At 49.0% G+C, this 13,414-nt stretch overlaps 1 protein-coding gene across 1 annotated transcript in view; it reads right to left on the bottom strand.

Moving 5' to 3' along the window:
- Positions 1 to 10,559: 10,559 nt before the first annotated feature.
- Positions 10,560 to 13,414, bottom strand: part of LOC121160537 (sterol 26-hydroxylase, mitochondrial) — a 34,925-nt gene continuing 32,070 nt past the window's right edge. Inside the window, exons 3-9 of the mRNA XM_040986411.1 lie at positions 12,763 to 12,962; positions 12,472 to 12,669; positions 12,154 to 12,326; positions 11,513 to 11,679; positions 11,292 to 11,373; positions 10,997 to 11,209; positions 10,560 to 10,858 (exon numbers count right to left, since the gene is read on the bottom strand). Coding sequence (XP_040842345.1) covers positions 10,739 to 10,858; positions 10,997 to 11,209; positions 11,292 to 11,373; positions 11,513 to 11,679; positions 12,154 to 12,326; positions 12,472 to 12,669; positions 12,763 to 12,962 — 1,153 coding nt within the window. The 3' untranslated portion in view covers positions 10,560 to 10,738. The remainder of the gene's footprint in view (positions 10,859 to 10,996; positions 11,210 to 11,291; positions 11,374 to 11,512; positions 11,680 to 12,153; positions 12,327 to 12,471; positions 12,670 to 12,762; positions 12,963 to 13,414) is intronic.

Genomic DNA, 13,414 nt, shown 5'->3' with positions numbered 1-13,414 from the left:
AGGTAGGCTATATTCTGGATCTTTTTGGGCTCCCAGATCTCAGATTAGGGGGTTACCCTGAGGGTGGGAGTGACCCTGAGCCATGGCTGAGCAGCCTCCCTCCATGGAAATCACAAGTGTGAGAGCTGCCCACCCTTGTCCCATGCTTAGCTAAAGTCCTTGGAGACCCTCCTGGAAGAGATGGACAGAGGCCCAGCTAAGGGACAAATCATTGCTCCTCTGCTGGGGATCCCATGAGATGGGAGAAAACTTGTCAAACTGTGCCGAGTGGAATTTCCTTGCACAAATTTCATCTCCCTAAGGGCAGTCAGCTCCCCTTCCCTGCTTGGTCACCTTCCTCTCTGCTCTTCCTTGCAGGTATCTCCAGCCCTTCCTAGCTGCTCTCACCTGCCTGTGCTCCCCAAAATCCTCGAGTGTGGCCACTGCACCCTGGGATGCTGAGATGAAGCAGAACCGCTTAGCCAAGCCTCGAGGCCCCTGCATGCCAGTTCTGGGATGAGCCCAGGTCATCCATGCTCCGTGGCTGCCCAAATTCTTTCCCCAGCCTGGGTCAGAACTGGCCCTGGCAGGGAGCAGTGAACCTGCAGCCCATGGGGCTAGTCAGGGGCTCCAGGCTTCTCATCTTTGGGTCATACCCAGCTACTGGGAATGCCAGCTGTTCTTCTTTCAGGCCACCACCCTCCTCCTCCTCTAATGTCACTTTAAGGATGCTGGAGGTCATGACACAGCCACACTTATTCCTAGAGCTGCCTGGTGGAGTGGAGTCTTCCCTCTGTTCTCTTCCAGAAAACTTGTTAGCGCTCCTCAGGGAGCAGCACTATCAGTCCACGCTGGTGGATGGCCTTGTATTTGGGTCCATGAGAACAAGCCATGGCAAACACAAAAAGAACAACCTTCTTAGGGTTCACTCAGAATGGTACAGTCATTTACCCTGAACTTGTGGCCAGGATCGTAGCGCTTTCTGAATTCAAAGACTCCAAGGAAACTCCGCAGTTAGCAACAAGCCCCAAGTGGCATTTCTTTTGCATCCACTGTGTTTTCCATTGAAATTTCTTTTATACCTTTTGTTTGTAACAAAACCATAAAGACGATGTCCATTACTTATGTATATAGCAGGAACCACCTATCAACAAACTCATCTGTGAGAAATGTAACTCATCCAATACCAAAAGCAATTTTTACTGTGAACCTTTCAATTTGAGGTCTCCCCCACCTTTTCCTGAGGTTAAGATAGGTAGGGAGGGGGATGCTTTAACCGGTGTGTTAGACTTTGCTCCTTTGATGTCAGCACCATCCATGCTAGCACTTGCCCAAGAATCCTGATTTCCCACCAGGCAGCCAGTTGTCAGTCATTGGCATGTATGGTCATTGCCAGTTGCTGCCTCACTCCTGCAGAGTCTCCTGCACTTGTGACATGCAGAACAGGCCAGCTTTGGCTTCCTGAAGTCCCATGAGGCCATTCCAGAGCCAGACACTCAGATGTACAGCCGACAGCGTGTGTTGCTCTGCCTCTTGTTATTAGTTTGCCTAAGTTCAGCACAGGAAGAGTGGGACTTCAGGATCTTCTATTCCCCAAATGTACATAGGGTCCTTTCTCGGGGTTCTTTGCTTGAGGACCCCAGAAAATATCTACATTCTCTTCGTTCCTTAATGCTCTACCAGCCTTGGAATCTTTTTATTTAAATTGATTAATTTATTTGAAAGTCAGAAAGAAAGAGGAAAGGAGAGAGATCTTCTACCCATTGGTTCACTCTCCAAATGATCACAATGGCCAAAACTGGACCAGGCTAAGGCCAGGAACTAGAAGCTTCTTCCAGGTACCCCCTGGAGGTGCAGGGGCCCAAGCACTTTGGTCATCTAATACTTTCCCAGGCGCATTAACAGGGAGCTGGATCAGCAGTGGAGTAGTCAGAACTGAAACCAGTGCTCATGTGGGATGCCAGTGCTGCAGGTGGCTGCTTTCTACTTGCTATGCCACAACACCCACATCTTTGCCAGTGCGAAGGGGGTTTTGTTCTCTAACCCATATATTCTTTCAAGTCCTTGGTGTGCATCTGAATTCTGGCCATCCACTTTGGACATTGAGCTTTTGAAACTCCAAAGCAAAAGCCTCTGCATGGCCATGGACACTGCAGGTCTGTCTGTCTGCTTGGCTGAGTGGAGTCAGAGCACTGCTGGGCAGTGGATGATGGGATTTTCTCATGGGACACTTAGCCCACATTGCTGGTTCTGCTTCAGTCCCTCCCCAGAAGGTCTGGGATTATGGCTCAAGTGGAAGAATGCAATAGAGTGTGGTTGGCTCAGAGGGAAGAGAAACTCTCACAAGAGGTGGGTATTTATCCTAATGGGTAAGATGCCCATGTCCTGTATCAGAGGGCCTGTGTTCGAGTCCCAGCTAAGGCACACTCTGGGAGGCAGCAGATGATGTTCTTGAGTCCCTGCCACCTCTGTGGACAACACGTATTGAGTTCCCAACTCCTTACCCTCTGCCTGGCATAGCCCCAGCTCTTGTAGGCAGGTGTAGGGGCCAAAGTGAGGAGTGTCAAGACAGGGGATGAGTCAAAGGATTGGAGATTTCTCACTACCTCTCAAATAAAAACAAATAAATATTTTACAAACCTGATTTCTCATGTGACAGTATGGGGGAGTGACTGGGGCAGGCTATGTCCAGCTATGACTGGCTCTGGGAGAGCGAATCAGCCCAGTCCTTTGGAGCTGTGCCTCTGGATGGTCATGCCTGGGGGACCCTAAGGGTTGAGAGCCCAGGAAATGCAGAACAGTCTGAATGGGGGGCTATGCTCCCCTTGGGTACCCCTTCTACCTCCCAGAGCGCAGATTTCTCTCTACCAGTCAGTATTCTGGCTACCCTCTATCCTGATCTAACAATTCTCCCTTGGGCTCTGTTTTTGATTAAGCCAGGGCTTTTTTGATCAGACCAAAGATGACATCCATGGGTGGCAAGGGGCAAAGGACTTCAAAGCATCCCCCACTGACTTCCCAGGTGCCTTAGCAGGGAGCTGGATGGGAAGTAGAACAGTTGAGCTCAAATCAGCACTCTGATCATGGAACGTGGGCATAGCAAGCCACAGCTTAACCCATTGAGCCAACAGCATCCCTCACCCACTGTGTTGTTCTGTGGGGAACCACTGCACCCCTGCACGCCCACCTCAGGCTCCCTTGTCACTTCCCCCTGCCACCCCACCCCAGCCCTGTCCCAACCTTTGCCAGGCGGCTGGCTGTAACAGCTTCCAATCCAGATCAGAACAAATTCCAGGCATGCAGGTTACCTGTTGCCCCTCTGTTTCCAGGTGAACCCAGCCTGGTCCCCAGCTCCTTCTCAGCCCTCCAGGGACTTTGAAGGAACATAACCTCTGAAGCTGACTCCCAAAACTTCCTATACTTTCTGTCACAATAGCCTCTCCCTTAGTGGATCTCTTACCATGGCTCACTACAAAAACTTTATAAAATGCAGATTGTAGGGCCCCATTGCTAGAGATGCCATCTTCCTAACTTGGAATCTGGGCACATACATGAATTTTCCATCAACACTACAGAGTTGTGACTAATAACAGGCTAAGCTGAGACCCTGCTCCCTCTCATAGCAAAATTATTTGTCCTATTATGGGGTCTAACCACATTGTTTAACAATGACTAACAGTGTACAAGAAACGTTGACTAACAGCAGTGGCACCACTTTCATCCCAAACATCCCTGCAGTCTGACGTCACATGTGTCCATTCTACAGGGACAACTGTCTACAGTGTCATTGGATACACATAGAAACTGGAGTCATAAACAATGACTTGAAAATAAATTCTTGTTAGCCAACTGTAATGTACTGAGCGCTCAGCCCTCTACAGGATATGAGCATGTAGACACCAGACAACACTGGGCACTTGACATGCTTCACAAGAGTGTTGCCTCACTGTTTGCGAAGAAAGCTGGATCAGGACCAGTGCACTGGCTCAGCAGGCTAGTCCTCCATCTGCCAGCACCAGCATCCTTGGGGGAACCAGTTTGTGTCTTGGCTGCTCCACTTCTGATCCAGCTCACTGCTTGTAGACTGGAAAAGCACTGGAGGCTAGCACTAGGTCTCTGAGTCTCTGCACCTTTGTGAGAGACACGAAAGAAACTTCAGGCTCCCAGTTGTTGCAGCCATTTGGGGAGTGAGGCAATGAATGCAAGACCTCTCTTATCTCCCTCTTCCCTATAAATCTGCCTTTCAAATAAAAATAAATAAATTTTTTTAAAAGTATCTGTTAAAAAAGAAGAAAACAGCTGTTAAAAAAGAAGAAAATAGCTTAACAATCAGTTAAGTTATGATTTGCAACAGCTGCATTTCCAACACCAGCATTCCTATCAGAGTGCCACTCCGATGGTTACTCCACTTTCAATCCAGTTCTCTGCCAGTGAATCCTGGGAGATATATGACAATAGTTCAAGTACTTGAGCGCTTGTTTCCCACTTGGGAGACCCTAATGGAGTTCTGAGCTCCTGGCTTTGCCTGGCTCAGTCCTGGCTGCCATAGGCATTTGAGAAGTGAACATGTGGATGGAAGATCTCTGTTTCCACCTATCTCTCTTTTCCTCTGTTACTCTGCCTTTCTTTCTTTTCTTTTCTTTTTTTTTTTTTTTAAAGATTTATTTATTTATTGGAAAGTCAGATATACAGAGAGGAGGAGAGACAGAGAGGAAGATCTTCCATCCAATGGTTCGCTCCCCAAGCAGCTTCCATGCCTGGAGCTGAGCCAATCTGAAGCTAGGAGCCTCCTCCAGGTCTATCACCCAGGTGCAGGGTCCCAAGGCTTTGGGCCATTCTTGACTGCCCTTCCAGGCCATCGGCAGGGAGCTGTACGGGAAGCGGGGCTGCCAGGATTAGAACCGGCGCCCAAATGGGATCCCGGTGCATTCAAGGCGAGGACTTAAAATGCTACGCAATCATGCTGGGCCCCAATAAATATCTTTTTAAAATTAAAAAGATAAAGCTGGCATGCCACAACTGGTTAAGCCACCATCTGCAATATTGCATATCGGAGCACCAGTTTATGTCCCAGCTGCTCTGCATCTTCTATTCCAGTTTGCCAATGCACCTGGGAAATCAGTGAAAGATGGCACAAGTTCTTGGGCCGTGGCACCCATGTGGGACAACTAGATAGAGTTGTAAGCTTTATACATTGTCCTGGCCTAGCCCTGGTCATTGCAATCATTTGAGGAGAGAACCGCTGGATGGAAGTTTTTTGTCTGTCTATCTCAGTCTATCACTCTACCTTTCAAATAAATAAAAAGTCTTCTAAGAAATTGAGTGAAAGGGGTGGACTTGAGTGCAAGGAGCAAACTTCTTTGGCCAAGCTGAGTTCTGTTGTGTGTGGGACTCTTTGATTCTCTTCCTCCCAGTGACATATTTGTGGACTTCTGCTGGGGTCCCGCAGTGGATGTGGGGGACATGAAAGTGTGAAGAGTATTGTTCCACTGTAGGCAGGGCCGCAAGGAACTTCCCACTGTAGGGCAGGGCCCAGCGGATGTCTCTACAACCACCTGAATGCAGCTCCACCTTCCTTTGCATGGACACCAGACCACCCTGTGGAAGAATTCTAAATGCTACTGTGGAGTTTGCTTTTTACTCAATGTGAGCTTGAAGGTTAATGTCAATAATAATGCCTTGCAAAAGGGCGTTTTATTATTCATACTGTCTTGGCTCTTCCCATTCAACTTATGCTAATCAAGGGACCTGTATTTAGGATTTCATTCTTTCCTTGATCTTTAGGTTCTCCTTTTTTGTGTGATGCAAGATTGAGTTGTAGAGTAAGAATTGTAGTAGGAACTTCTATTGTTTTTAGGTGAAACAAATGGCAGAATTATTCTTTGATACACCCACTTGACCATGACATCAAAAGTCTGTGCCAGGGCTTTTGACTGTTTCTGTATAAATAAAGGGATAGCTTCCTCATGTTGGCCTTTATGATCCTGGAATTGTAGTGGTCCGTTTCATTCGTCTTTGTACCTCATCCATGCACCCTTCTCAAGTTCCGATTTCAGCTGGAGCTGGACTCCAGCAGACTTCCTGATAATTGCCTTGGTGGCCAAGATTTCACATTTACATTTACAAATGGCAAACCCTTATTTGGGGGAACCACTGAAATTATGCCTTCCCCCCATCAGCAAGTGAGGAAACAGAGCCTACTCTCTACTTACCCAACAACGACCCCATCTTTTGGCTAATCTGTTTTGCTCCTGTTTTCCCTCTGCATTTTCAGTTTCCTAATGTGAAGGTTGAGCTTTAGGACCTGGGGTTGCACAAGAGGACAGCATTGCCTCCGAATACTTGGTGACATTCCCATGAATCCCTTGGCAGCGACCTGCCAGGGCATAGACATTCACTGAAGTGGTTCAGAAGCCACCTGGGACACCTGCTTCTCATAACGCTTCTCATAACCGGGTCCCTGGGTTTGAGCTCCAGCTCCACTTTCAATCCAACTTCCTTCTGAGTCACAGCCTGAAAGGCAACAGGCAATGGCTTAAGTATTTGTGTCCTTGCTACCCACATGGGAGACTCAGATCAAGTTCCTGGCCCCTGAATTAAGCCAGGCCCTGCCCCAGCTGTTGTAGGTATTCAGGGAGTAAACACTGGATGGGAACCTTTTCTCTCTCTCTCCCCGCTCTCTCTGTCTCTCTTCCTTTCAAATAAAACGTTGGAGCATTCTGAAGGTGTTGAATACATTTGAATCTATTTCTGCAATAACATCATCACACTTGTCTTCATAGATTTTGTTTTCTGTAGAGACATAATTCACATACCATCAAATTCATCTTTTCTTTTTAAAAATGAAAGATTCAATTACTTTTATTTGAAAGGCAGATTTCCAGAGAAAGAAGGAGATAGAGCTTCCTTTCCTTGGTTCCTCCTCCAAATGCCCACAAAAGCTGAATCTGGGGCCAGTCTGAAGCCAGGAGTCAGGAGCTTCCTCCAGATCTCCCACATGTGTATAAGGGCCCAAGGACTTGGGTCATCTTCTGCTGCTTTCTTAGGCCCTTTAACAAGAAGCTGGATTGGAAGTGGTATAGCCAGGACTCGAACCAGCACCCGATAAGGAATGTCAGCACCACAGGCAGAGGCTTAACCGACTAAATCACGGTGCCAGCCCCCAATTTATCCTTTCAAAGCATACAGTTAGATGTTACCTGGGTATACTCATGAATGTATGCTAGCATCGCTAGTATCTAATTCCAGATCATACGCATCACCTCAGAAAGAATCCCTATCCCTCTCATGGTCCATTCCCATGCTCCCTTCCCCCAGTCTGACAATCACTCTCACCTACTTTCTGCTTTTAATTGGTTGTCTGTCCTGAACACTTAATATACCGGACTCAGGAAGCATGTGGCATTTTGCATCTGGCTTTCACTCAGCATGTTTTCAGGGTTCACCCATGTGGTAGCATGAATGTGCATATCTCTATTTTCCTGGTTGAGCAATAGTTCATTGTATATAAATGATCTTCATAGATATAAACTCTTTTTCATATATTTTAATGAATATTTTTCAATACTTTTTAAAGTGCATATATTTATGGTGTACACAGTTTGGGTGTATACATTATGGAATGGCTAACCTGAGCTATTTAACATAAGCTCGGCCTCACACACCTATTTGTGTGTGTGGCTATGTGGTGAGGATATCTGAGGTATACCTCTTAATAGTTTCCAATTACTCAGATGTAGTGTTATTAGCTATAGTCACCACAATGTCCAATGGAGTTCTTGAATGTATTCCCCTCATCAAACTGAGATTCTGTGACCCTTGAGCAATAGCTCCCCAGGCCCCTAAGCCCTGCCTCATTCCCTAGCAACCCCCATATTAATCAATTTGTGTCAGTTAGACTTTTTTAGATGAGGCACACAAGGGCATGAGATACAGAGTCAGGGGCTGTTTGTCTTTCTGTGCCAGACTTTTTACAGTTCATGTCTTCCAGTTTTTCCTGTGTCACAGATGACAGGATTTCTGTGAGACAGTGGGGTGTCTTCTATCCTCTGGGTCACTTCACAAATGTCCACAACAAGCTGCAGCCAGCCAAAGCCAGGAGCCAGGAACTGTCTGAGTCTCCCATGTGAGTGGCAGGGACCCCTGGACTTGAGCTGTCAGCTGCTACTTCCCAGGATATGCATTAGCAGGAAGTTGGATTGCCAGATTGAAAGCCAGAATAAGTGGAATTTTACCAATTACTCCAATATGGGATGTGGGCATCCCAGACAGTAACTTAAGCTGCTATAACAAATGCTCACCCTATTTACTATGACGACTACTACTATTAGAAAGACAGAGTCACCAAGACAGATATCTTTATTACCGACTGGTTCATTCTCCCAATGCTGTGGTTGACTTTGTGACACAAACCCTGGTCCAACTCCTATTCTCTGCATCTTTTATGAGTTTGCACAGGTGCGATGGGAAGCCACGCCTTAGAGGAGGAATTCAAGGACCCGGCATGGTAGCCTAGCAGCTCAAACCCTTGCCTTGCACGTGCTGGGATCCCAAATGGACACTGGTTCTAACCCCAGATGCCTCGCTTCCCATCCAGCTCTCTGCTTGTGGCCTGGGAAAGCAGTGGAGGTCAGCCCAAAGGCTTGGGACCCTGCACCCATGTGGGAGACCTGGAAGAAGCTCCTGGTTTCTTGCTCAGATTGGTACAGCTCTGGCAATTGCAGCCACTTGAGGAGTGAATCAATGGACAGAAGGTCTTCTCTGTTTCTCCTCCTCTCTGTATATCTGACTTTGCAATAAAAATAATAAATAAATCTTAAAAAAAAAAAAGAAGAGGAATTCCATCCAGTTCTCTCTCAGTGTAGAAAACACTGTCTTCCACTCTCCTCCCCTTCCTTTCCTTCTATTCCAGAGCTTTCTCATTCAACAATCAGCCATATACTGGAGACCAGACTCAGAGAGACCAAGTGAAAGAGGCTTGATTTGAGCTAACAACCAGGCAGGGAGAGACAACGGGGTGGCAAGGCAGGCAGGACAGGCAGGCGTGCTGAAGGCTTGAGGGCAGAAAGTGTTCACCAGAGTTCAAAGGGATCAGGGCAGGCTTTACGGAGGCAATGACATTTGAGCTGAGTCCCAAAACAGAGCAAGTTCTCTGATGTGACAGTTGGTGAAGAGGCTGTTCCAAGAGAGGGACAGGAAGTACAAGGTGCTGAGGTTACAAGGAGAATGCAAGGAAGTCTGCTCAGCTGCCCAAAGGGGCAGAAAGTGCTAGAACACATGAGTCTCTGAAAGCTGACAGGAAGATTTTGGACTTGGCCTTGGGGACCCAGAGGAGCCACTGAAGGATTTTTTTTTAAAGATTTATTTTTATTATTTTTTTATTGGAAAGGCGGATAAACAGAGAGGAGAGACAGAGAGGAAGATCTCCATCCGATGATTCACTCACCAAGTGAGTGCAACAGGCCGATACTATGCCAATCCGAAGCCAGGAGCCTCTTCCGGGTCTCCCATGTGGGTGCAGGGTCCCAAAGCTTTGGGCCGTCCTCGACTGCTTTCCCAGGCCACAGGCAGGGAGCTGGAAGGGAAGCAGGGCTGCCGGGATTAGAACCGGCGCGCATGTGGGATCCAGGGCGTGCAAGGCAAGGACCTTAACCACTGCACCACCGCACCAGGCCCCACTGAAGGATTTTAATCAGAGCAATGAGACAGTGTATTTTATTTATTTTTCCATGACTTAGCAAAAATTCACACTGGCAAAGGGGTGATGGCAGTTGAGACATGCTGAGTTTCCAAGCTGGGGTTGTGGAGCACTGGAGGTCAAGGCCCCACCCCCTTTCTCCTGGGAGCTTTCTATACTACAGTAGGGGCACTGGGTTGATCCTGCAGATGTCCAGAAAGATCTGGAAGGTGAGAGAAGCAGAGGCCAGGCTGGTGCTGCCCCTGCTCTTCCTGCTATGGAGCAGCTGGGAGGCACCAGCACAGGTCCAAGGGCAGTAGCTGCTGGCCTCTGGAGTACTGAGAGCCAGCAGGAACCTAGGTGACTTAGAGCAGCTCGGGACCATTACAGGATTAATCTGACAGCTGTCTTGCTCCTCACTCAGACCACGTTCCCCAGCCTGGTCTGAGGTCAGCTCCAGCCCAGGCTTCCACTCTTGGACACTATCACCTGCAGCTCTGCACTTCCTGTTCAGATGCAGGTGGTTCCTGCCTTGGGCCACTCAGTGGCTCCTGCTTAGTGCCATGTGAGATCTGGGGAACCCTATGATGTTCTTGGTGGCCAGCAGCTGGGCCTCCCACCTCCGTGCCCAGGTGGGAGAGTGCATCTTCAAACATAGAAGGGGTTCAGATACTAGCTAGTCAAAAATAACAACACTGTGTTTTTTTTTTAACAAACTGTAAAACTTCTCAGTGTCAGCAAAGCAAAGCACCGTTGCTGTCAATCGAGGTTCAAGAACCTTCCATACTCAAATACATTTTGCAATGTTCTATTATTTTTTTATATGTTTAGAAAGCACAAATGTTTTTGAAGTTAAATATCCAGTCATGAGTAAAAGTCCTTTATTTCATATGGGGCCCAAGGACAGTAAGTTGATGTGGGAGGGACCTTAGATCTGAGTGACAGCTGCTGACAACCACTTTTGTGGTCAATGCTCAGGTTTCTGTGCAAAGGGCTACAGCCCCTTCTCTCTCTCCTCACCTGAGACATGGCAGGCACTGCAGTGCCAGGGCCTGGAGTAAGGCCCAGCACATAGGGCCCAGGTCAGCACTGCCTGGGCAGGAAGCGCAGGCCCACCTTCTTGTTGGGAACCAGGACGATGCGAGCCTGGCTATGCACCTCCCCCGTCTCGGGAGCTAGCATCAGCTTGTACCGCTGGACCAGCTAGGAGGCAAAGCACAGACAGGCCAGTTGGAGTCTTCAATGTCCACCCCCAGCCCCTCCACCCACCCCTGCACACTCCCACCTGACCCTCCTTGGGCCCTGGCCCAAGTCTCCCTTCAGCCTTTCCCTGTAGCTCACCCTGGCCACTAACAGTTGCATCTCCAGCTCAGCAATTCTGCGGCCCAGGCAGCCCCGAATCCCATAGCCAAAGGGCACAGAGCCAAATGGGTGTTGAGTCCTAGAGATCTCAGGCTGGCCCTTCCTCAGCCAGCGGTGGGGTTGGAAGGTGTCCGGCTCAGAGAAGATGCTGGGATCTCGGGACATGGCATAGTGGCAGAACACAAACTGGGTCTATGGAAGCAGAGCAAGGAAACGTGACTCCATCAACAGGAGTCCATGCTCCCATGCCCAGGGACTCTCAGGCCCCACTCACGTTCTTCGGAAAGAGGAAGTCACCAACTCGAGTCTCCTTGTCCACCATGACACGGGAGTTGGCAGGGACCACGGGGTAGAGGCTGCAAGGAAAAGGCAGTCGTGAGTCACTAGGTTCCATCCTGCCTCTGTAGATCCAGCACCTACTTCCTACTGACCCCTCCCACATACCCTCACCTTGCCCCTCTCTCCTTCCCACATCCCTACCCTGCAGCCACTTACCGTAGGGTCTCTTTCAGTACTGCCTTGAGCAGGGGCATGTGAGCAAAGTCCTTATGCTGGGGCACCTGTCCAGCTGCCACCACACTTACCACCTCCTTGTGCAAGGCCTCCTGGATCTCTGGATTCTTTGAAAGGTGGTACAGGGCCCATGTGAGTGTGTTGGATGTCTAGGAGTAGAACAGGAAATGGAATGAGGGGAGGAGGTTTCAGGAGAAAGGCCAGTGTGTGCAATGGGCAGCTGTATGAGTGGGGTCATGCAAAATGGCAGGGGGAGCACTGCCCATTAGCCACAGGAGAAGACTATAACAAAGAGAAACTTCCCCCAGGACAGCAGGTGCTTGGGAACATGCTTTCAATTGTCCCCTTAAACTGCAGCAAGTCAGAGATGCAGTTGATGTGAGATGAGACTTCCCAGCATCAGAGATGGCAAGGAGATCCCAGGACTCATAGGGTACTCCCATACACACAAGGATAAGTGCCCGCTTGCATCAGCAGGGCTACACAACCCACATGTTTTCCTTCTAGCATCACATGTGAGTCACAGAAAGAGAAGCAGATAGCAGTCATGGTCATTTGGAAGGTAATGAGGAAAGAAGCCATGGATGGGAGCTGGGAGCTACAGAGTTTCCTCTTTTACACACCGTGTCCATTCCGGCCAAGACAAGCTCAGGCAGGCTGCCCAGGACCTCCTGGGGACTGAGCTGTCCATTGGTCAGCAGGGAGTAGAGGTAGCCAGAGACCTGGACCCCACCTGGCCCCGCTACGTGGAGCTTGGCCTTCACCTCCTCAAGTGTCTGATCTACCATCTTCTTCCCTGCAGGTGCAATAAAGAATGTGATCAGGAGTCCTGACCTGCCAGGAGCCTCAGGCACTCCACTGAGAGCTGACAGCACAACTGAGAAGGTCCTGAGAGGGGTTGGCCCCAACTTCCCCCTTGGCTCCAGAGCAGGACATCTCACCAAAGAAAAAGATGTTGTCCCAGACATCCAAATATTGCTTCCAGAAGGGCAGCAGGGGACGGGTCCACACGGGGAGGAAAGTGGTATAGACCAAGTTCTTGAACATTAACCCCACGGATCTGATGAAGTTTACTGTCTCCTCCGGGATGGATGCTTCCAAGCAGCCGATACGTTTCTCAAACAGGACGTAGCAGATAGCTGGGTTGTGCATGGGAGGTCATCACAGGAGGCCAAGAGGGCCTCCAGACAGGGAGCAGGGTCTACCCCAAACCCCTCTCCCAGCAAGGATACCTTCTAAGGCAAAGTAGTAGAGAAGTTGAGCTGTGTCAGCCACCTGGTCCCCAGAGGCGCTCTCAGCCCGAACCTGGTCCAATCGCACTATAAAGCTGTCCACCACTTCATTTAAGGCATTGGCATAGAGTGCAGCATCAGCTGGCTTCAACAAATGCTGGTTCAGAGCCTGGCGCATGCGGTACCAATCGTGACCTTCCCTGTGGGCACATGGAAGAACAACACATACCTAAGTCCCCAAAAGGGTACTGAGTCAATGACCTCCACCCCCAGTCACCCACTGACAGGTGGGTGACCCCTTAGGTAGGTGTCTTAACACCTGTGTGCTTTCCTCCCCATCTATGAAATGGGGTAGTAAGAGTGTCTTGCTGAAAGCATAGTTCCGTTCACTGAATGAAGCACTTAAATCATTGCCTGACACATGGGGGAAATACTAAATGAAAACTGACCATGACCATCCTAAAATCCACTGCATATGATGAAGCAAAAGGCAGCTTTGATGGTTCCAGACCCCATAAGAGGAGGTGGACACAGAAAAAATCAGATTCCTGAGGTGCTCAGTTCTGCCTCTTTGACTCTGCTTAGCTTCATGGGACAAGGATACAGGGAACCCCTTTTCCCCCAAGATTGAGGCCTGGCCATGCAGAACATG

The sequence above is a fragment of the Ochotona curzoniae genome, unplaced genomic scaffold (genome assembly GCF_017591425.1).
Source record: "Ochotona curzoniae isolate NIBS_2020 unplaced genomic scaffold, NIBS_Ocur_1.0 contig_4514, whole genome shotgun sequence".
Classification (NCBI taxonomy): Eukaryota; Metazoa; Chordata; class Mammalia; order Lagomorpha; family Ochotonidae; genus Ochotona; species Ochotona curzoniae.
The sequence above is the reverse complement of the archived record's forward strand: the minus strand, read 5'-3'. Positions and strand labels throughout refer to the sequence as shown.